General features: G+C 56.6%; 6 protein-coding genes across 6 annotated transcripts; 4 read left to right on the top strand and 2 right to left on the bottom strand.

The window, feature by feature from the left end:
- Positions 1 to 144: 144 nt before the first annotated feature.
- F5144DRAFT_631074 (uncharacterized protein) lies at positions 145 to 4,535 on the top strand. The gene is made up of 3 exons (XM_066792443.1): positions 145 to 1,884; positions 1,957 to 2,987; positions 3,040 to 4,535. The coding sequence occupies exons 1-3, from the start codon at positions 424 to 426 to the stop codon at positions 4,514 to 4,516; spliced, it is 3,969 nt and encodes a 1,322-aa protein (XP_066641199.1). The 5' UTR covers positions 145 to 423; the 3' UTR covers positions 4,517 to 4,535.
- A 3,584-nt stretch (positions 4,536 to 8,119) lies between these two features.
- F5144DRAFT_284798 (serine/threonine protein phosphatase PP1) lies at positions 8,120 to 9,676 on the top strand. Its single transcript, XM_066783745.1, has 5 exons — positions 8,120 to 8,139; positions 8,286 to 8,628; positions 8,721 to 9,122; positions 9,183 to 9,482; positions 9,541 to 9,676. Exons 2-5 carry the CDS (start codon positions 8,449 to 8,451, stop codon positions 9,625 to 9,627), a joined length of 969 nt encoding a protein of 322 aa, XP_066641198.1. The 5' UTR covers positions 8,120 to 8,139; positions 8,286 to 8,448; the 3' UTR covers positions 9,628 to 9,676.
- Positions 9,485 to 10,184, top strand: F5144DRAFT_284871 (uncharacterized protein). Its single transcript, XM_066783746.1, has one exon. The coding sequence runs from the start codon at positions 9,638 to 9,640 to the stop codon at positions 9,992 to 9,994; it is 357 nt and encodes a 118-aa protein (XP_066641197.1). The 5' UTR covers positions 9,485 to 9,637; the 3' UTR covers positions 9,995 to 10,184.
- Positions 10,185 to 11,464: 1,280 nt separating this feature from the next.
- F5144DRAFT_653242 (Rdx family-domain-containing protein) lies at positions 11,465 to 12,664 on the bottom strand (the record flags this gene model as incomplete). The annotated part of the gene is made up of 2 exons (XM_066793074.1): positions 12,161 to 12,664; positions 11,465 to 11,944 (listed from the first exon to the last, which is right to left on the bottom strand). Exons 1-2 carry the CDS (start codon positions 12,254 to 12,256, stop codon positions 11,465 to 11,467), a joined length of 576 nt encoding a protein of 191 aa, XP_066641196.1. The 5' UTR covers positions 12,257 to 12,664.
- A 394-nt stretch (positions 12,665 to 13,058) lies between these two features.
- Positions 13,059 to 13,772, bottom strand: F5144DRAFT_653236 (guanine nucleotide-binding protein subunit-like protein; the record flags this gene model as incomplete). Its single annotated transcript, XM_066793073.1, has 2 exons — positions 13,059 to 13,273; positions 13,351 to 13,772. The coding sequence occupies 2 exons, from the start codon at positions 13,770 to 13,772 to the stop codon at positions 13,153 to 13,155; spliced, it is 543 nt and encodes a 180-aa protein (XP_066641195.1). The 3' UTR covers positions 13,059 to 13,152.
- A 1,186-nt stretch (positions 13,773 to 14,958) lies between these two features.
- F5144DRAFT_576939 (eukaryotic translation initiation factor 3 subunit A) lies at positions 14,959 to 19,015 on the top strand. The gene is made up of 3 exons (XM_066789172.1): positions 14,959 to 15,277; positions 15,432 to 15,695; positions 15,751 to 19,015. The coding sequence occupies exons 1-3, from the start codon at positions 15,275 to 15,277 to the stop codon at positions 18,667 to 18,669; spliced, it is 3,186 nt and encodes a 1,061-aa protein (XP_066641194.1). The 5' UTR covers positions 14,959 to 15,274; the 3' UTR covers positions 18,670 to 19,015.
- Positions 19,016 to 19,516: the final 501 nt, after the last annotated feature.

Here is a 19,516-nt window from a genome sequence, read left to right as displayed (position 1 = left end):
CTCTCACCCTGGTCAGACGCACGGACTGCATAAATGTGGTTGGCTTTACGTAAGCCTTTAAAGGAGGAGACGCCACTCCACCTGCTTGTTTGCGCGCTCTGATTGGCCTGAGTGGCATCACGCCTCGCGTTTTCCACAACGTCACATCTTCACAAGCTGAAGGCACCACCTTACATTCCGTATCACCAACCATCAGAACAAGGCCTTTCTTGGTCAGAAGACAAAAGGCCTGGTTATGAGTTGCCCATATACCCATTATCGATAGATCCTTGGGATTAATCACGACCTACCCTCTCAAAACCCCGCAACGGCAACACCCACTCGACCTCCCTCGACTACCCCTTTTCCCGCTCGAACCTCTCCTACAACATCATCTCGACACCTGACCCCCCGATAAGACATCCATCACACTAGTCGCCGGTCATGGCTCCGGCTCCGTCAACCCCGAGGCGCACTGCACGGGGCCGTCCCCGGGGCCGCCCCAAGGGACCTGGCTCCGCAAGCGCGTCTCGAGCCAAACGAAACGTTGGCGACGGTCCAGCCACTGAACGTCCACCAAAGAGACGCCGATATATCCCCGGTGGCCCTGGCGGTGGCGGACGCTTCGTTGATGAGGACGGGACCGAAATCCCCACCGAATCACTTGCGCCCTCCACAACCGTGTCGCGTCCCCGAGCGTCTGCCGCGACCCAGGCGCAACCTTCCCCAGCCGTCTTCCCACGGAGAGAACGAAGCACGAGAATCAGAACTGCTGTGAACCGCGACGAACGAGATGACATGCAGTACAGCTCCGCGGCAGCTGTGGCCGCGGCCGTCGTACAGAGCGAAGGATACAAACCACGCGAGGAACGCGGGTGGGAGGAGTTCCACCCCAATCTTGACATTGAAGCCACCTTTATTGTCCTCCAGGCAGACGAAGTGGACGGAATCATAAAATCCGTCCCACCCACCCCGGCTGCCCAGGCCTCTGCCATGAACGGCACAGGCACTCCCACCAAGGAGGCCAACCCGGGTTTGACAAACGAGGTGAACGGAACGCCAAGCGGGAAAGACAAGCAGTCTGTCGGTTTGACGCTGGCAGATACGCCCACCAGGCGCCGACTTGGCAGGCCCGCGCGGGAGTCGTTCTCGTTGTATGCCACCCGAACCCTTGACTTCGGCGCAGGCCCCAAGGTCCCCAAGGTCCTTCCCATCTCCGGCCAGACCTCCAAGGAGCGTCTCGATTTGAAGCAGCCCCAGTACCGCAAAACTAACCGGATTGCCTTATTCGAGAGCAAGACTTTCGGGCAGGCGAGATATGTCGATAAGTCGATGATGAATGTCGGATATCAAGAGAGCGACAACTTCATTCGACCGGACCGCAATTTGATCAAGGCGACGGATGCGAACATGGAAGAGGAGACAGACCAGTCCGGCGCGGCAAAGCCCGACGGCGATGCTGTCCAGCATTCGGCCGGCGCCGTGGGCCGTGTCGAGTATGACATGGACGAGCAAGACGACATGTGGCTTGAGAAGTTGAACGGCCAGCGCAAGTCCACCGAGCTTGACCCGATAACCCGCGAGATATTCGAGATCGCGATAACGAAAATTGAGAAGGAGTGGCATGCGCTCGAGAAAAGGATACCGAAGCCGAACCCCAAGCCGCCGCAGACCCACAGGCCCCGGTCGAGCTCGGCAGCGGCGGTCAACGGTGAGCCACAGGCAGGCGAGGAGCAAGATAGCAAATGCGCCATTTGCGATGATGGCGATTGCGAGAACACGAACGCGATCGTGTTCTGCGACGGTTGCGACCTTGCCGTCCACCAGGAGTGCTACGGCGTTCCTTTTATCCCCGAGGGGCAGTGGCTGTGTCGCAAATGCCAGCTTATTGGACGTGGCATTCCGGTAAGTGCTCGAAACATCTTTCGGACCCTAATGTCGATGTCAGTTGCGGGTGATGCTGACGAAAGATTGCAGACCTGCATTTTCTGCCCCAATACCGATGGCGCGTTCAAGCAAACGAACTCCTCAAAATGGGCGCATCTGTTGTGCGCCATGTGGATCCCCGAGGTCTCCCTTGGAAATCACACATTTATGGAGCCTGTCATGGAGGTCGAAAAAGTGCCTAAGACGCGGTGGAGGTTGACGTGCTACATCTGCAGCCAGCGGATGGGAGCCTGCATTCAGTGTTCTAACAAAAGCTGTTATCAGGCCTTCCATGTGACCTGTGCCCGCCGGTGCCGTCTCTTCCTTAAGATGAAGAATAGCCAGGGGGCGCTTGCGGTGCTTGATGGCACTCTCCCGCTGAAGGCCTTTTGCGATAAGCACTGCCCGCCAGATTACGCCGAGGAGAACGGCGTTGCCCAAGCGACCAAGGAAGCTAAGCGCTTCTACAAGCGCACCATGAAGGGCCGTCTCTGGGCCGATAGCCAGGCTTCGGCCTTGCAACTGGCCGCAACGCACCGCAACGCTATGACCGAACGACCGCCCGACGAATCCCAAATCACTGGCGCAAAGGTCTCGGCTGTGCTCGCAGATAAGAAGAAGGGCCAACCGCCCAAAAACATCTGGAAATTACCGTCCGGTGCGCCCATTATTCCACAGGCCGTTTTCGACCTAGTTGAAAGCGCACTTGCCAGGTTTCCCATCAGGAAACGCAAGGACTTTGTGAGCGAGGCCTGCAAATACTGGACGCTCAAGCGCGAGGCACGCCGCGGCGCTGCCCTGCTCAAGCGACTGCAGCTGCAAATGGAGACATTTTCCTCCATGGAACTGACACGCCGCAACTTCGCGGCTATGGGCCCCTCCGGCAAGGCGCGGCTTGACAGGAGAGTCGAGTTTTGCGGAAACCTCGTCGACGAGCTTGCCAAGCTCAAGGATTTGTGCCACTTGATTGAAGAACGAGAGAGACTAAAACTCGAAGCGGCCGAGCTCGAAATGGAGATGATCAATACCTGCTATTTTCCGATCTACAACCAACTGCACCCAATCCTCGAAAAGGCATTTTTGTGAGTCGTCTCTGGGAGTGCCGGTTATCTTGAACGTAGCTAACGTGTTTAGCCTGGACAAAAACGTTTTCAAGCAAGGCTTTCAGGAACTGCAAGAGAAGATGGACCGGCGCTACTATGTGACGACCTTGCCGTTTACCCAAGATCTCTGCCAGGCTATTAGTGCCGGTATCGAAAAAGCCCCTACCTTGTCAGCTCCAGATTCCGAGCCTGCCGAGGCCTCGCCATCTAAACATCACAACTATGCAGAGGTTAGCGCCCGGAGGCGCTTGGGGAAGCGGATTCTCAAATTGCTGCAGCCGTTCCTCGAGGCAGCCCTGAAGGCCGAGGCTGAGATCCTCGACCGGCCTTATGACGTGCTTCACAGGGAGCTCGAAGGCATGCTCGAGGCGAGCGTCCAGGTGCGGCGACTGCCAATTGCCAGCATCACGGTGTCCAGCGACGAAGACACGGCAGCCGGCCAAAGCCAGGATGTGGACATGGCCGACGCCCCGGTCGAGGGCCAGATCATAGTCGCCGACCACAGCGAAGGCGAGGCGGACGCTGAAGGCGAGCCCGATGATCTCATGAATGGCGCCGAACCAGAAGAGGATAATATTGAAGTGGGCGGCTACCACGAGCACGACGAACACGATGGGCCGATTTCGAAACCCAACGGTCTCCTCTCCGCCGCCCACTCCGTTGCCGGCGAGCCCCACAAAGAATCTACCCCCCACCTCACCAATGGTTTCACCACCAAACACTCCAACTCCCCGCCCTCCCTACCAGATGCCGGCTACTCCCACCAACATCCCGGAACAGCCACAACCAACCCCCAACCGCTCACACCACCGCGTTCCAACACCGGCTCCGCAGCCTCATTCATTGTCCAAACCCTACCCGCAGCAACCAAATCCGCCTCCGGCCCCAGCACCGCAGACGCTGACGGGGCCTCATCCCACAACCCAAACCACAGCCACTACACCACTGCCACCACCACCACCAGCAGCACCACCAACAATTTCCTCACCCAGGGCGGCATCCCCTGGTACCTCGACGGCTTCGAACTGCGCGGCACCAGCGCCGCCCAGGTGCAGTGGACGCCCGGGCGCGACGCCCTGCGCGGCCTGAGCGAGGAGCTGACTGACATGGATGAGGAGGCCCTAAGGGATCTGGAGTTTGATGTCGATGATGAGATGACGATTACGATCGCTGGTGATGGGGACGGGGGTGGGGACGGGGAGAAGGATGGCGTGCCCTCTCTGGGTGACAGTGACCGCGGTGGCTTGGGCTTGGGCCTTGACGGGGGGCGTGGGGGGTTGGTTAATGGTGCTGCTGCTGCTGCTGCTGCCGGTGGTGGTGGTGCTGCTGCGACTGCTGCGGGTGTGAGCGCGAGTGCGAATGCCAAGAAGGCGGTGGGGATGGCGGCCGTGGCGGCTGCGGCGAGCGGTAGTCCGAGGAAGAGGACTAGGAGTGAGGTGGCGGCTGCGGCTGTTGCGGGGGGGAGGTTGCTGCGGAAGGGGGTGAGGAGCTCGGCGAGGAAGAAGTGAGTGGGTGAACTTCTTGCTGGTGGGGGGAGGGTCGCGGTGTATGAGTATTGTGGCTGGGTTTCTTTCTACGTCACCCCTGGAATTCTGGTGGGGTGGGGGGCTTGTGCTTTACGTTGCTTTCCCCCCTTCTTTTCAGGGGGATACTGCTTAAGGCGGGAGCGGGTTTGTTGGTTTTTCTTTTACCACGACCGCCCGCGTTAACCTCGTCACCATTCGGTTGGCATGACTTTCCTTCACCTTTTTTCTGTTCACCTTCTCTATCATTGGGACTTGAGTCGGCACGTCCCGAACAACCCAAAGCCGGAAGGAGGGGTCAAGGAGGAATGAGCCAGCCTTAGCGGCATGGCCATGGGCTTTTCTTCGCTTTTTCTTTCCTTTTTTTTTTTTATCTTCCTCGACGTTACAGTTCCCTGCGCACTGATTTATCGATTCCCCTTTCCTTAACTTCTCGTGTCGAGCATTTCTTCTTTTACCGCTTCGACTTTGGCTTTTCTTCAAGACAGAGAGGCGGATCCAGCAATAGGGATGGGTGGATGGATGGATGGATGGATGGATGGATGGATGCGAAATGGGTCTATTATGGAGGGCCGGGCGGAGGAATACGTCTTCATTCTAGTTGTCGGGTTTATAACTACTGTACGGAGTCACATGGGGGCGTCGGGAGGCGAGGAATTATCACATCTATTGAGACAGGGAGTCACGGAGGAGCATACTGCTAGCCGGCTTAGGGTTGTGATTGATAGGGATTGGTAGCGCGAGTGTCAGATATATCTCTGTGGGAATACCTCATGAGCTAGTGCTAAACTAGCTAAAAGTTCTAGCCTCGAGTTTTACCTGATGGAACGCTTGACCCCCAATATCCTACAGGATAGGGTAGCAGTAATCCATCAACTGACCCTGCTGACCAAGACCTGCCTATGGTGAAACGGTGATGTACTTTAACGCCATGCACACCGCGAACGTCGGTGACGTGATGTACCCGTTGTTATATCAATATTATATAAGACGTGAGATGAGATGGCATATCTATAACACTCGTCTAAATCTGTGGTGAACAGAATTGCCCCAATAAGTGCGAAGCATAGTTGATTTCACTGCTTCTGCCTGGTAAAGGTGCCATACCTAGCCATGGCCGATTAGTGACCCAGTTGTCTGAGCCCCTGAACCACAACAACACACCATCCAGGAGCGGGCATGAACCCGCTCATTTGTAATACCCAAAAGAGGGTTATGTTTGGTAACGTCGGTCTCTCGGTAGGGCCAGCTGCCTACGCCACATAAACCAGCTATCACAGTTTTACGAGGGAGACAGTTAACGCTGTCTGACTCCACGAAATTTCGACGAAGAACCTACGCATTTACACCACAGCACCCAATCCATCCTCGTCGAGATTGCTAGAGGGAAAACACGATAATAACACAGTGAAGCAAACACTTCTCTTTATGTACACAACATATTCTAGACGTAATTCATCCAAGTTTCACTTCAGTTACCATTGCCGCCAGCCCCATCACATGAACATGTGTCCAACGGTAGTATTGCATTGCCGTGTTGTACATAGACCCGCAGCTTCAATATTAGTTGATTATGGGATGCTATCCCGTGAAGACGTCGGGTAAACTGTTGGTCTTTGCTAAGCCCAAGCCCTGTGATCAGCCGCCGTCGTGAAGGTTGGCTCGGAATGTGATTCGGGGTTTCCCGTACTGGGGCCGATTCCAGGCCAGCGTCCAACCAGCAAGAGTTGGGGAACGTTTGATGACAACATCGAGGAGGGGCAACTGTGTTGCCCCGCTTGGCAGCCTAGCTGCCCAGATAAGATAACCGCCAACCAAGACCCCGTGATCCTCGAGAAGTCAAGGCAGAGAAGTGAGTCGACAACGAGCAACACCTGTAGACTTGGTTCCCCAATCGCGCCAAGACCCTAGCATATTCGGGTACATCGAACAGTGCAGCATGCAGGCTGCGGTGGTCTCGATCGGTCGCTGAGTGAAACCTCGGTCAAGCCAGAACGGAGACTTGCGAGAGCCAAAGTGAAGTCGACTTTCCTCGGGCGGGGATTGGATCAAGGGATGGCACGCTGTCCGGCGAATCAGGGGCCATCCCACCGCGAGGTGAGCGGCAAGTTGCCCAAGGCCCTCCAACTTGACACTCCCACCACACCACCAAGGATCGGCCCCCCCTGGGGCGCAGCCCAGATCCGGCGCCAAGCAGGCGCGTGGGAGGGAGGAGGTTTGGCAAAGTCAGGCTCGGCATTCCCCGCCGGAATCGACATTGGATACATCATAAGTTCATCACCAACTCGTGTTTCGTCATAGTATCGGCATGAAGTGTGACTATCTCGGCATCTGCTCGATCAATACGTACCTAGCCAACCGCCTGCGGGTGAAAGTGGGCCAGACACGAGCTCTCTCGATCGGGCTGTGCCTCAGAGCCAGGGAAAAAGAGAGTCTCGCCCGTGCCCGGCCGAGGCTGACAGAAGCTGAATCAAATCTGTTCCTGGGCCGTGGTCAGAGCGCCATGAGAGCGGCGTGACGGGGCGTTGGGCAGCTGTGGTTGGCGATCGCAATCAGGGACGGAGACCCAAAGAAGGGCCCTGCCAGTTCTTCAAAGCAATTCGGATCTTGAATCGAGAACCCGATCTCTTAGTTATGGCGGGTTTGTCAAGACTGCAACTGCAACGTAAAGAAAGCGACGTTTTAAATGCGATTGCCAAGGACAGGGAGGGCGGCGAGGGGTTGAGCCCCACCTTGACAGGCCAATCCGCGCTAAAAGACTGGGTTTGGAGGGGAGCACTAACAGAATCTGGTGTTAATTGTGCTGGTGATTGATAACGGCGACGCGTTCCAGACCCCCGGCCCAGCGTGGGTTCGCATGCAATTTTTCGTGGAGAGCGGGCCTGTGCCAGCCAGTGAGTGGTGCCTTCCCGACACTGAGAACATAGCCCTGTGAAGCGCCCCTGCTCATTTACCTGGACCTCCCGGTTGTGCCGTGGTCTCCTCCAAAACCCGGACTGTCCAGCGACCGAACAGCAATTTTTCTGGCGTTCCATCCTGAACAGAGCGATTTCGTTCACCGGCGAAAACCAATACACACAAAGCGATCTAAGTCCTAACCCAGGCACAGTCCAAGTCGAGATTTCACCCTCGTGAAAAAATAAGAACACCCGCGAATTCCTGCCAACGGCGCGATTTGCATCCACCATTTCCTGCCTTGTCTTCCCGACCCCGACCGTGGCAGCAGACCCAACAAGACCAACAAACTCCCTCCCTTCATCGACGACCGGCCTTGTTGCCATCCTAGCGACGCGCGTCCAAAGAGCGATTCGAGCACGGCGCTTGCACTGCTGATACCTAGCAATAAGTGATCGCGACGAAATCAGTGCTTTTTTTGCAGACGAACCATCGACTGCCTGTCGCATCTTGCTGCACTTGCCTACAATCACCTACAAACCCCGGCGACGAGGATACCAAGCGCCATCCAACAACCATCAAACATAATTCGTACAGGAGATAACAAATCGCCACACTGCGAACCGCTGACGAAGACGAGAAGGGGCATTCTCCCCTTGATTCCCCAAGACAAACCACTCGTTATTGCGATCATTTGTGACCACCCGACCAAGGTAAGCCCATGCCTCACCTCGGATGCACCATGGCTTTGCGATTACGTCGCGAAATGGCAGCCCCCGACCCTCGCGTCCATGAGCACATCACCCAGACTATCGTTTTCGAGTATCGCGCTGACTTATTTACCCCTCCTTGCCTACAGTGCTAAGAGTGTATCATTCCTCAATTACTCTTCGCGCCTGTGTTTTCTTCCCGAGTTTTTTTCTTTCTCTCTCTTGGGTTGGCCTGGGGTTCCACTGGTCACCACCAACATTTTACTTTCGTGCACGCCATAATTTCGACTCGGAGAGTCGAGGGATCTTACAATGGCGGACCAACACGACGTCGATCTCGACTCTATAATTGACCGCCTCTTGGAGGTGCGGGGCAGCCGCCCAGGCAAACAGGTTCAGCTGCTCGAGGCCGAGATTCGTTATCTCTGTACCAAGGCCCGCGAGATCTTTATCTCTCAGCCCATCCTGCTCGAGCTCGAGGCTCCCATCAAGGTGAGACAAAATCGTCCTCCCCAACTGACCGACGCGCTCCTCGCGTGACCTCTTTCCCCCTTGATCTTCATAGCTGATATCCTCTCTCCCAGATTTGCGGCGATATCCATGGGCAATATTATGACTTGCTCCGCTTGTTCGAGTACGGCGGCTTCCCGCCAGAGGCCAACTATCTCTTCCTTGGCGACTACGTGGATCGTGGCAAGCAGTCGCTCGAGACCATCTGCCTGCTCCTAGCCTACAAGATCAAGTACCCCGAGAACTTCTTCATCCTGCGCGGCAACCACGAATGCGCTTCCATCAACCGAATCTACGGCTTCTACGACGAGTGCAAGCGTCGGTACAACATCAAGCTGTGGAAGACGTTTACCGACTGCTTTAACTGCTTGCCCATCGCCGCCATCATCGACGAGAAGATCTTCACGATGCACGGTGGCCTGAGCCCCGATCTGAACTCGATGGAGCAGATCCGCCGTGTGATGCGGCCGACCGATGTAGGTGGATCAGGCTTTGCTGAATAACCCCCTCCCGAGTCGCTAACATCCCATTCCCAGATCCCCGATTGCGGTCTCCTCTGCGATCTCCTGTGGTCTGACCCTGACAAGGACATCACTGGCTGGTCTGAGAACGACCGTGGTGTTTCCTTCACGTTCGGTCCGGATGTCGTCTCTCGTTTCCTCCAGAAACACGACATGGACCTCATCTGCCGTGCCCACCAGGTTGTCGAGGATGGCTACGAGTTCTTCTCCAAGCGGCAGCTCGTCACCCTGTTTAGCGCCCCTAATTACTGCGGCGAATTCGACAATGCCGGTGCCATGATGAGCGTAGACGAAAGCTTGCTCTGTTCCTTCCAGGTTCGTAGTCTTCGTCTCTGTCGGATTGTATCAAGTCGAACTAACAACCTTTGTCCAGATTCTCAAACCCGCAGAGAAGAAACAAAAGTACGTCCACGGCCTCGGGGGCAGTAGCCGGCCCACCACTCCCCGGAAGTCCAAGTAAATAAGGGTTTATGCGAACTTTTCTCTTCCTTTTAGGTTCGGGCGCGGCCGGTAAATTTGCCGTTTGCGACAACACAATCATGGCAAGCGGAACTGCCTTCATCTCGTCAACTCATCTACTGCCTCCATTTTTTGATCGTCAAGGGGCCACCACAGCCTCATCATCCTTTTTTCGGCCACTCCTCCCCGCCTCGCGCCGGACCTTGGCCACCTACATCGCCATCGTCGTCGCCGGGCGAAACAATGTCTGTCTAGTACTGTCACGAACGGAAAAGCTGTCGGGACAATGGGATCTTTTGGAAGGGAAACGAATAACGACTCTCCTCGTTTTGTCACACCTAACGAAGGCAACATCCGGGAATGTATAAGATAACGCGGTGGGGTGCTGCGGTAATGGCGAACGGGCGGTGGGTTTTTGGGGATGTAGAGCCACATCAGGGGGAACGGGTCATGTTTCTCCCCTGACGGCGCTGCTGCCTACTCCGTATCTTACATCTATACTAGGGTCGTTGTTCGCTTCCTTGGGCCAGGTTGTCTTCAGCTTCCACCCAGCCTGGCTTGGTTCGGCTGGGCTGGAGATGTGTCAGGGACTTTGTTGGGGCGGCCTGTACAATTCATCAGCAATCTTCTCGTCTGCGTGACTGTCTACTTACGCGCCGCTCTTGCGTCCTAGGTACGAGTGATTGTTGGTTGCCGCTATTTGTCTCTGAATAGCTCTTGCGCAGAGAGGCCAAGTCACTTAGCATCCATGCCGCCTCCGTCCCCAGCACTGATAAGTCGCATGACCTGTGTCCCATGGTCTAGACATACCAGGCACGGGCAACGCTGGCTCCGGAACACTGACGACGCGGATCGAAGCGGGGAAGCGGGGATGGAAGTACACTCTCTCTCTCTGTGTGTGTCTCTCTCTCTGGATGTGGCCACTCGAGAGTCGGGGGATCTGCCTTGCCTTGCTTGGCGAAACGGAGAGCCCCAATGTTTGGGTGGCGAGTGTTGGTTATCTATGCTGTTGGTAGTCACATGCCCAAGATGCCCACGGCTGTTTTACCTTCCAGCTGGTTCTGGATTGCTGTGGACGTGTCTGGTTGCTTCTCGCGCGTTGGGGGGCGGGATGGTGGTCTCCCCTTGAGGGGTCAGGGGGTGGCGAAGTGGGTGCTGAGAAGATGGTCTGAGCAGACGGTTGGCGGTGGTGGATGGTGCGGTGGCGAGTGATGTTGGTGGTGAGGGATATTGGAGTGAGGGATACGGGGGATGGATTTAGTTGTGTGGTTTAATGCAGATGTTGTGGACTGAGGGTATTATGCATGCACGGCTCTGGTGTCATGTTGCGGTGATCACCCCTTTTTCGTTGTTTTGCGTCCTTCGTTGTTTTGCGTCCTTCGTTGTTTTGCTTCTTGCCCGTGGATTTTCTCCTCTAGTGTTTCGTCCTTTGTTTTTACGCAGTAGGCTTAGCGGACGTTGGTCCCCTGATCTTCTTGCTTTTCCGTCTCCTCGGAGATGTTTCAAGTAGATCTCAGCTATCTTTGCCTCTTCTTGGCCTTGACATGTGAGAGACAGAAATGGCGCGTTCTGGCCCCTTCCGTAATGGGGTCTAGCATTGTTATCCTTGTACGGCTTCGTCGACGTTGCGTGTTATCGTTGCTAGCACAAGGGTTAACCTTAATCAGAGGGCCGAGGACTATGTTATGCATTGAGTTGTGGCCTGTGATAGCGACACGCCGGCGATCATCACCATTTCAATGGTGACGCCAATCATAGACGAGAGCTCCCAAGCTACACCCACGACCCTCATCCATCATCACGAACTTGCCAGCATCCCCTCCTCACTTCCAAGCCTCTCACTGACAGTCCTCGCACCCCGCACCCCCTTCAACACCACAAACCTTCCCCGTCTGCTCCTCACCCGCCTTACCCGCCCCCTCCTCCTCCTTCTTCACTTCCTTCTTCACCTCCTTCTTCGCCCCCCCCTCCCCACCCTCCCCCTGATCCTGCCCCTGCCCCTGCCCACTACGCCCATAATCTCGATCAACATGTCCCAGATCCCTCCCCGGCTGGATGACATCCCTCACCCGCCGCTTAAGCTCTTTGACCTCGGGGAACCCCCCGTCGATCTTGCGGTCCCACAGCACGGCCTTTGTCTGGCGGGTAGGCGTTGACGTTGGCGTTGCCGTAGCCGTAGACGTAGACGTAGTCGTAGCCGTAGCGGGCTGCTCAGCGGCAGCGGTAGCGATCTCGACGACAAAGACGCCGCCTGTGGCGGGCTGCAGGGCGACCTCGCCGAGGGAGACGGAGAAGGTGGAGAGGAGCTCTTGGGCGTACTGGGATGGTGGGTTGGTTGGTTAGAACTGGTTGTTTTGGGCGTTGGAGGGTGTGTAGGGGTGATGCCGTGACGGGCGCGGGGTGGGTGGGTATAGGTGGGGAGGAAGGGAGGAGGTGAGGGATAAGGGAGTAAGGGAGTGGGCTTTGTATGGGGAGAGGTGTGGATGATATGGAGGGGTTTAGCTGATCATCGGGGAAGGGAGCCGGAAACTTACATATGCCGCTCGAAGCATCCATTTACATTGGGTGCAGAACTGGATGGTGACTCGCGGGAGTCTTGGCTCGGAGGACTGTGGAGTGGTCTCGGCCATTGTTATCGAGAAAAGGAACGATCCGTGAGCTGGTGAGCTGATTTCCTGACTAAGGCCTCGCTGTTTGTTACGTGCGGTATTTGGATGACGCTGAACTGGGGTTGGAAGCAAAGAGAAATGGCGCTGATGACGGCAACAAATGAGCGAAAACTCGGGTGTGGTGTCATGTGGCAAACCAAGGAGAGGCCGGGAACCCACCCAAATCCGATCTTCTTATCTCTGCTCTACGTAGTTGATGTGTGCTGCTGGAAATGGAGACGGCCTGTATTGAGCCGTTTCACGGTCCTTTGTCTGTCCAAAAGAGGCAATAGAGAATCATAGAGGCACAGTGCTTAGTGGAAGTCCTGTGTCATTCGCCAATCCTCATCTCATCAATCCATTGGGAAACCTGGAACCTATATACATTGAAAAAAGGAAAATCGCAGGGCAAGGAGGAGCCAAGCCAAACCGAGCACGGGGTAAAAACAAGACAGATGACAAGAAATAATGAAGAAACTAAGGTATTACACGCTGAAGAGCTGCGTAGCCAGCCTGCGATCCGCTCAGAAGAGAAGGGGTATGAGTGGTAGCGTTATCGTAGGAGGCCGTGCCGTCGTCCCGTCCGTTCCTGGCCGCTCCTCCTTGCCCTAGCGAATCCGGGGATTTGTTTTCGTACCGGCAATGGGGGGTGGTGTTGGATGATCCGTGTTTCCTCCTTCGGTAATCCATTCCCCCCGCCCATCATTCGTGGCCCGGTGCCAAATTATTATTTTCGAGACGTTGCCGACAGATCGAACGACTCCTGCGCGGTGATACCGCGGGCACGCCCCAAGAGACACACAACCAACCCAGAATGGTGGTGCGAACCCGAAGCCAGGGGTCGGCTCTCCGCGTCGTAAGTCAGGACTTCAAAAGCCCTACATGACTATACAGCACCCGCCGCTCTGCTGTGGTGCGTAGGGGTCCTCTCCTTTCGGCACCGGGCCCCAAACATTAGGCACCATGTAGTCCCTGGTGCTATTGCAGTAGGCAATGATGCTGTCGTGTCCGAGTTAGCGGCCGTGACAAAAAAAAACGAAAAACAACAACAACAGGGCTCTGCAATGTCGTCTTACCTCTTGGAAGCCCCGCTCACCGGGATGCGTTCTCGGTCGAGGTCTTCGCGTAGTCGCGAGTTGAGCTCCGTCAGCCTGCGGAGCTTCAGATCGGCCATGCTCTGTTTGTTCTTCCTGATTTGCGATGGGTCGCCGCCATCGCGGGATGTGTACTGGGGCATAGTGTGGGAAGAAATTGTGGCGGTTGGGGGTGGTGTCGATGGGAAATCGTGGTTCGCAACCGAAGTCGCTGGGGTGTCCTCGGGGTTCGACTGCGGCGGAGGCGCACGCGGCGAAGTTCCTTCCTCAGAGACCCGGCGGAAAGGGTCGGTCGGTTGTTGCTGCAATCGGCTGGCGCCGCTGCTCTCGCCTGTGTGGGAATTGGTGGCCGATAATCGCGACCGGGGGGCCGTTAACTCGTGATGATCGTACTGCTGAGCCATGGTGATGTCAGTCAATGATCGCGCTGTCTTGTTGCTGCTTTTTTTCACAACCCAAACGTGCTCAACCCATCCTTCCTTTTCACACCGCCGATTCCTGATCTCTCTCCGTCCGCTCGGGTTGTTGGCCAATTGGCTCGACGTGATTGCTCTCGCTGTCGGTCGCAGGGCACGCAGGTTGCACGGTTTGCTCCATGGCGCAACCACGAGAACGGCACAATCCAGGCACCAGAAAATCAAAATCAAACACGCGAATGGACTTACCGAAAGACAAAGGAGTGGATGCTGGAGGCCGCGTGTGACGTCTGGCGACGGACTTCGAAGACGCTGCGATTGATGATTGATTGGTATGGAGGTGGATGTGAATACCAGAGGCTTCAACACTTGGATTGGGTGGACGGGATTGGCAGAGGCGCCCGGGAGCGAAGGGGAAAGCAGTTCAGGAGCGGGCGTTGCTGGTCTGTGCACCAAGACCCGCCTAAAGCCGGGCGAAAAGAAAATGAGCTGTCCCGAAATGGCTAGACTGGGCCCGCTAGAAACGTACGGCCGGTTACACTGCGCTGGGTCTTGTCTCAATCCCGATCTGGCTCCCTGCCCGCGGAACAAAAAAAGGCTGGGCAGGCGTTGGAATCTTCGACGCGCGATCCCAGACGAAAGAAGAGATGAGACTTAAAGGTCCGAGTCATCAAAATTTAGTGAAACCTTTTGGCCATCGCATCCGCCTTTCCGGCAATGAGAACTGCCTCAAGTAATCCTGCGTTGTATTTTATACCCCATTATTACCTCGATACAGGGATTATCTTGGCTGAGTCTCGAGTGCACGGTTGTCGGGAATCAGATCCTGAGCCTCTCACAGCGCGCCTGGGATTGGGGACTGCTGAAGAAATGGACGAAATATGTCGTAAAATCGTGTATAGTTACAAGGAGACGCATTTGGACTCCCTGTAGCGCGACAATAGAATATCCCCTCAATAGTCATTTGGTACATACTTTACACGGTAGTTGTTCAGCTATTGTCCTCGACCGAATCTTCTTGTCTTTCATCCGTGGCTAGTGCCCCACCATTCCACCACCCCAGGACAGCCCGCCCCACCCCGCTCAGCAAACCCCTTTCACATTGCATCGCGAACTCAAGGCCAATTGCGCCACTCCAACACTAAAACAATGTGAACGTTCGGTAATAGGCCCTGCGTTCTCAAGGCTCTAATAACTCTGTGATATCATCTGCAAAAATAACAATACAATGAATATTCATGATTGGTTGTCGTGCTGCGAGGGCCCTCATTCTCCAAATCACGTGATCTGTATTTTCCGCCCACACAATTTGCAAACCTGCACCTGCCTGGGGCCAGGGCTCGTCAACCCGTTCTCCACGAGGCGAAAAAATCTCTGGACAGCGCCAGCCAAGTCGCCAGCAACCCCTCACGCTGCGTTGCGCTGCTCTTTTTTAGGACAACCATTAAATCTCCTCGAGACCTGCCGCCGCGCAGAGGAGGTTGCCCATCATGGTAAGTCGTCCTCGGAATTGCACGATTGCATCTTGGGTTGGGCGGGGACCAACAGCGATGCGGATACAACCCCTCCCCGCCTTGGACCATCACCAACACCATCGCCGTCGGTTCGTCCGGCTTGAGTCGCTGAGCGCAACTAACCGTCTCACAGCCGCCGCCGCCGCATCAAAAACCCGAAAATGTCCTCAAGCGCGCCCACGAGCTCATCGGGGTCAACCAGGCCCCGGCCGCCCTGACTCTGCTGCACGAGCATATCACGTCAAAGCGTTCCCGCAATGTCCCCATCGCCTCGCTAGAGCCGGTTATGGTCCTGCTCGTCGAGCAGGCCGTTGAACAGAAGAAGGGGAAACTCGCAAAAGACGCCCTTTACCAATACAAGAATATCGCCCAGAATACCAATGTTGGGACAATAGAGGTATGTAGATGTGGATGCGCCGTCGGACATGTACGTTTACTAACTGGCGATGTAGCTCGTTTTGAAGAAGTTCATCGAGTTGGCGGCCGAGAAGGTCACGGCTGCCCAACAAAAGGCGGATGAGGTCCAATCGAGCATCGAGGCCACCACTGGGTCGTCCAGTGTCGAAGACCTCGAGGCCAGCGAGACCCCGGAATCCATCCTCCTGGCCACCGTTTCTGGCGAGCAGTCTAAGGACCGGACTGACCGCGCGATCGTTACCCCCTGGCTGAAGTTTTTGTGGGAGGCATACCGGACCGTCCTGGACATTCTGCGCAACAATGCTCGCCTGGAGCTCCTGTACCAGAGCACTGCGATGCAAGCGTTCGACTTCTGCCTCAAGTATGCCCGCAAGACCGAATTCCGCCGCCTTTGCGAGCTCCTCCGCAACCATGTTCAGACCGCTGCCAAGTACTCGGCTCAGATGCATGCTATCAACTTGAACGACCCGGACACCCTTCAGCGCCACCTCGAGACTCGCTTCCAACAGCTGAACGTGGCTGTGGAGTTGGAACTCTGGCAGGAGGCTTTCCGCAGCGTTGAGGATATCCATACCTTGCTCAGCCTCAGCAAGCGCCCGGCCAAGAACGTCATGATGGCCAACTACTATGAGAAGCTCACCCGCATTTTCCTCGTTGGTGAGAACTACCTGTTCCACGCTGCCGCTTGGTCGCGTTACTACAATCTTCTGCGGCAGTCCGCCGCCATGCTCGCCACTGGCCAGAGCAAGAAGTCCGACAGCCCGCCCGTTAGCGAAGCCGACTTGCAGAAGGCTGCCACTTTCGTGGTTCTCTCGGCCTTGTCTATCCCGGTCATCAGCACATCGCGTTCGCGCGGTGCCATGGTCGACTTCGACGAGGCGCGCAAGAACAAGAACTCGCGTCTTACCCACCTCCTCGGCCTGTCGCAAGCACCCACCCGCTCCTCGCTCTTCCGTGATGTCCTGTCCAAGGCCCTTCTCCGCCGTGCCAGCCCCCAGATCCGAGACCTGTACAACATCCTCGAGGTCGACTTCCATCCTCTCTCCATCTGCCAAAAGATTTCCCCTATCCTCGCCCAGGTCGGCGCTGACGAGGAGATGCAAAAGTACATCCTTCCCCTGCAGCAGGTCATTCTCACTCGCCTGTTCCAGCAGCTATCCCAGGTGTACGAGACGGTCGATCTTGAGTTCGTTCAGAGCCTCGCGCAATTCCCCGAGCCGTTCCAGGTTACCCGCGGCACTATTGAGAAGTTCATCATGAACGGAAATAAGAAGGGGGACCTTGCCATCCGCATGGACCATGCCACCGGTGTTCTGAGCTTCGACGTCGATGTCTTCTCCTCGGCCAAGGCCGTCCACGCTGGCTCGGCAGCGGGCTCAGCTGAGAACGAGTCCGGCTCCGTTCAGCGTCTCCAGAGCACCCCGTCGCAGATTGTCCGTTCGCAGCTCACTCGCCTGGCCGAGGTCCTCTACACAACGTGCCGGTACATCGATCCTTCATTCAACGAGGCTCGGATCAATGCCCGTGATGCAGTTCTCGCGCGTGCCAAGGCTGGGGCTGAGAAGGAGCACCTTGACATTTTGTCGAGGAAGGAGGTGATCCAGAAGCGCAAGGACAAGGCTTCGGAGATCCAGGCCCAGAAGGAGAAGGAGCTTGCTCGCAAGAAGTTGCTCCAGGAGCAGGCCCTGCAGCAAGCCGAGGCTCAGCGGTTGGCCGAGGAGCAGCGGATCCGGGAACAGAAGCGGATGGCCGCCGAACGCGAAGAGATCAAGAAGAAGGAAGTCGAGGGTATGCTCAAGGATATGAAGCTCGACGACGTCGAACTGGAGGATCTGGACAACCTCGACAGCAACAAGATCCGCATGATCAAGTTGCAGCAGCTTGAGCGGGAGAAGAACACCATCGCCGAGAAGCTACGCGTCACTGGCAAGCGCCTCGACCATCTGGAGCGTGCCTTCAGGAAGGAGGAAGCTAAGAAACTCCCCGAAGACTACGCCAAGCAGCGCGAAGGTGATATTGCGGCCTACGAGCTGATCAAGGTTCAGACGCTCAAGGAGGCGGAGTTGAAGCACAAGGAGGACGTGGAGTTGAAGCACCGTCTGACCCGTCTGATGCCGTTTTACGAGTCCTTCCGGGCTGACCTTCATGAGCGCCGTCGCGACATGTTTGAGAAGCGCCGCCGTGATGCCGAGCGCGAGCTTGAGAAGCAGGTCACCCTCCGGCGGAAGGAGTACCGCGAGCGCAAGCTGCGCGAGAAGCGGGAGCGCGAAGAAAAGGAGCGCGCTCTCCGGGAAGCCGAGGAGCGTGCCGAGAGGGAGAAGGAGGAGGAGAAGCAGCGACAGGAGGCTCGCAAGGAGGAGCTGGCCAGGCTCAGGGAGGAGCGCGAGAAGGAGCGCGAGCGGGCCAAGGAAGCACAGGCTCGCCAGCAACAGCGCGAGGAGGAGGCCATGGCCCGTCGCAGGGCCGAGAAGGCTGCCGCCGCGGCAGTACCTATCCGGGAGCGCGAGCCTATCGCCGCTACCGGCTCCGGACCCCGCCTGCCACTTGCTGGCACCAAGTCAACCTGGAGAGAGCGCGAGGCGGCCAAGGCTGCTGGCGGTGGCGCACCATCAGATTCTGCCCCACCCCCGGCACGGGCTGCCCCGCCTCCAATCGAGCGCACCGACTCCAGAGACAGGCCCGCTGGTGGTCCTCCCCGTCTGGCTCTCGCTGGCAACAAACCCAGCTGGCGTGAGCGGGAGGCCGCTAGAAACGCCACAGGGGGTGCCCCGCCCCCCGAACGTAGTGCCCCACCCCCCAGAGTCGCCTCTAGTCGTGGTGAGCCGATGGACCGGGCAGGCTCCGGCCGCGGCGGTGACCGGGATGCCAAGGACAACAACGGTCCGGCACCGGAGCCGCTCAAGGCCTCGGGCGGGCCTGGCAAGTATGTACCCAAGTTCCGCAGGGAGGGCTAAGCGCTGGGAGGTGAACGTAGGTAGATGGCGTGAGGGAAAGACGAAAATATGGATGGGAGGGACGGGGGGAGGGTACGAATCATGCCATTTCCTTTCCATTCGTTGACGAGACGGACGTATCACGCACGCACAACACACCGGAGTTTTTCTCTTTTCGGAGGGGGGGGCTTCTTCTTTCTCTCGCCCTACGTTATCACTGGGCATCTCTAGTCTGTGTAGAGTAGCATCACGGCTGTCACGTCTCGTTTGCGTCCCGAAGTTGAGCTCAGTCTTTTGACGGTGTTGTGGAAGTTCACGATAATTGGGAAGCATGCATGGGACTGGCTGGGAGGCTGGAGAGGGTGGGTGGGCTGTTGAGAATGGAAAAGTGGTTCTTTCTAATCTGTGCTGAATCTGACATGCGTGGATGGTTCCGTGAGCTGGCCTCCATCCCTACCTAACTTACTCCTGTTATGCCCGGTCTGAACTGAAGCCATGTCACCTGTGCGGGAAGCGATCGATCTAGACAGGCTTGGCCCGCAGGAGGTATGAGAAGCTGAAAAGCTGCGATGGGATGGGGGGGGGCTGCAGCGGAAGGAAGCAGTGCCGGCATGAAAATTATAAATAAATAAAAGCCTCAAGAGGAGGGAAGAGACACAACTGTGGAGAGGTAGAGGGGCATGTATGTATGTACACATTCGTCCTGAGAAGGAGAGCTGAGTCTAGAGCGAGACCATGCATGCAGCCTCCGGCATTACTATGCCGACTGTGACGGTGACGGTGATGCTGATACTGACGGTGACGGTGGCGGGGGAGCTAACCAAACCTAAACTTAGTAGTGCAGTAACTCGACCGGTGGGAGGTTTGC

Source organism: Chaetomium tenue (assembly GCF_020726465.1).
Source record: "Chaetomium tenue strain MPI-SDFR-AT-0079 chromosome Unknown F5144scaffold_5, whole genome shotgun sequence".
Classification (NCBI taxonomy): Eukaryota; Fungi; Ascomycota; class Sordariomycetes; order Sordariales; family Chaetomiaceae; genus Chaetomium; species Chaetomium tenue.
This window is presented reverse-complemented; position numbering and strand designations above follow the sequence as displayed.

Excerpts from the sequence above, each read along its gene's own strand:
- F5144DRAFT_631074 (XM_066792443.1), top strand. The coding sequence starts at position 424 with ATGGCTCCGGCTCCGTCAACCCCGAGGCGCACTGCACGGGGCCGTCCC. Across the intron at positions 1,885-1,956 it reads TTATTGGACGTGGCATTCCG|ACCTGCATTTTCTGCCCCAA; the intron begins GTAAGTGCTCGA and ends GAAAGATTGCAG. Across the intron at positions 2,988-3,039 it reads ATCCTCGAAAAGGCATTTTT|CCTGGACAAAAACGTTTTCA; the intron begins GTGAGTCGTCTC and ends TAACGTGTTTAG.
- F5144DRAFT_284798 (XM_066783745.1), top strand. The coding sequence starts at position 8,449 with ATGGCGGACCAACACGACGTCGATCTCGACTCTATAATTGACCGCCTC. Across the intron at positions 8,629-8,720 it reads AGCTCGAGGCTCCCATCAAG|ATTTGCGGCGATATCCATGG; the intron begins GTGAGACAAAAT and ends CCTCTCTCCCAG. Across the intron at positions 9,123-9,182 it reads GTGTGATGCGGCCGACCGAT|ATCCCCGATTGCGGTCTCCT; the intron begins GTAGGTGGATCA and ends TCCCATTCCCAG.
- F5144DRAFT_576939 (XM_066789172.1), top strand. Across the intron at positions 15,696-15,750 it reads CCAATGTTGGGACAATAGAG|CTCGTTTTGAAGAAGTTCAT; the intron begins GTATGTAGATGT and ends CTGGCGATGTAG.
- F5144DRAFT_284871 (XM_066783746.1), top strand. The coding sequence starts at position 9,638 with ATGCGAACTTTTCTCTTCCTTTTAGGTTCGGGCGCGGCCGGTAAATTT.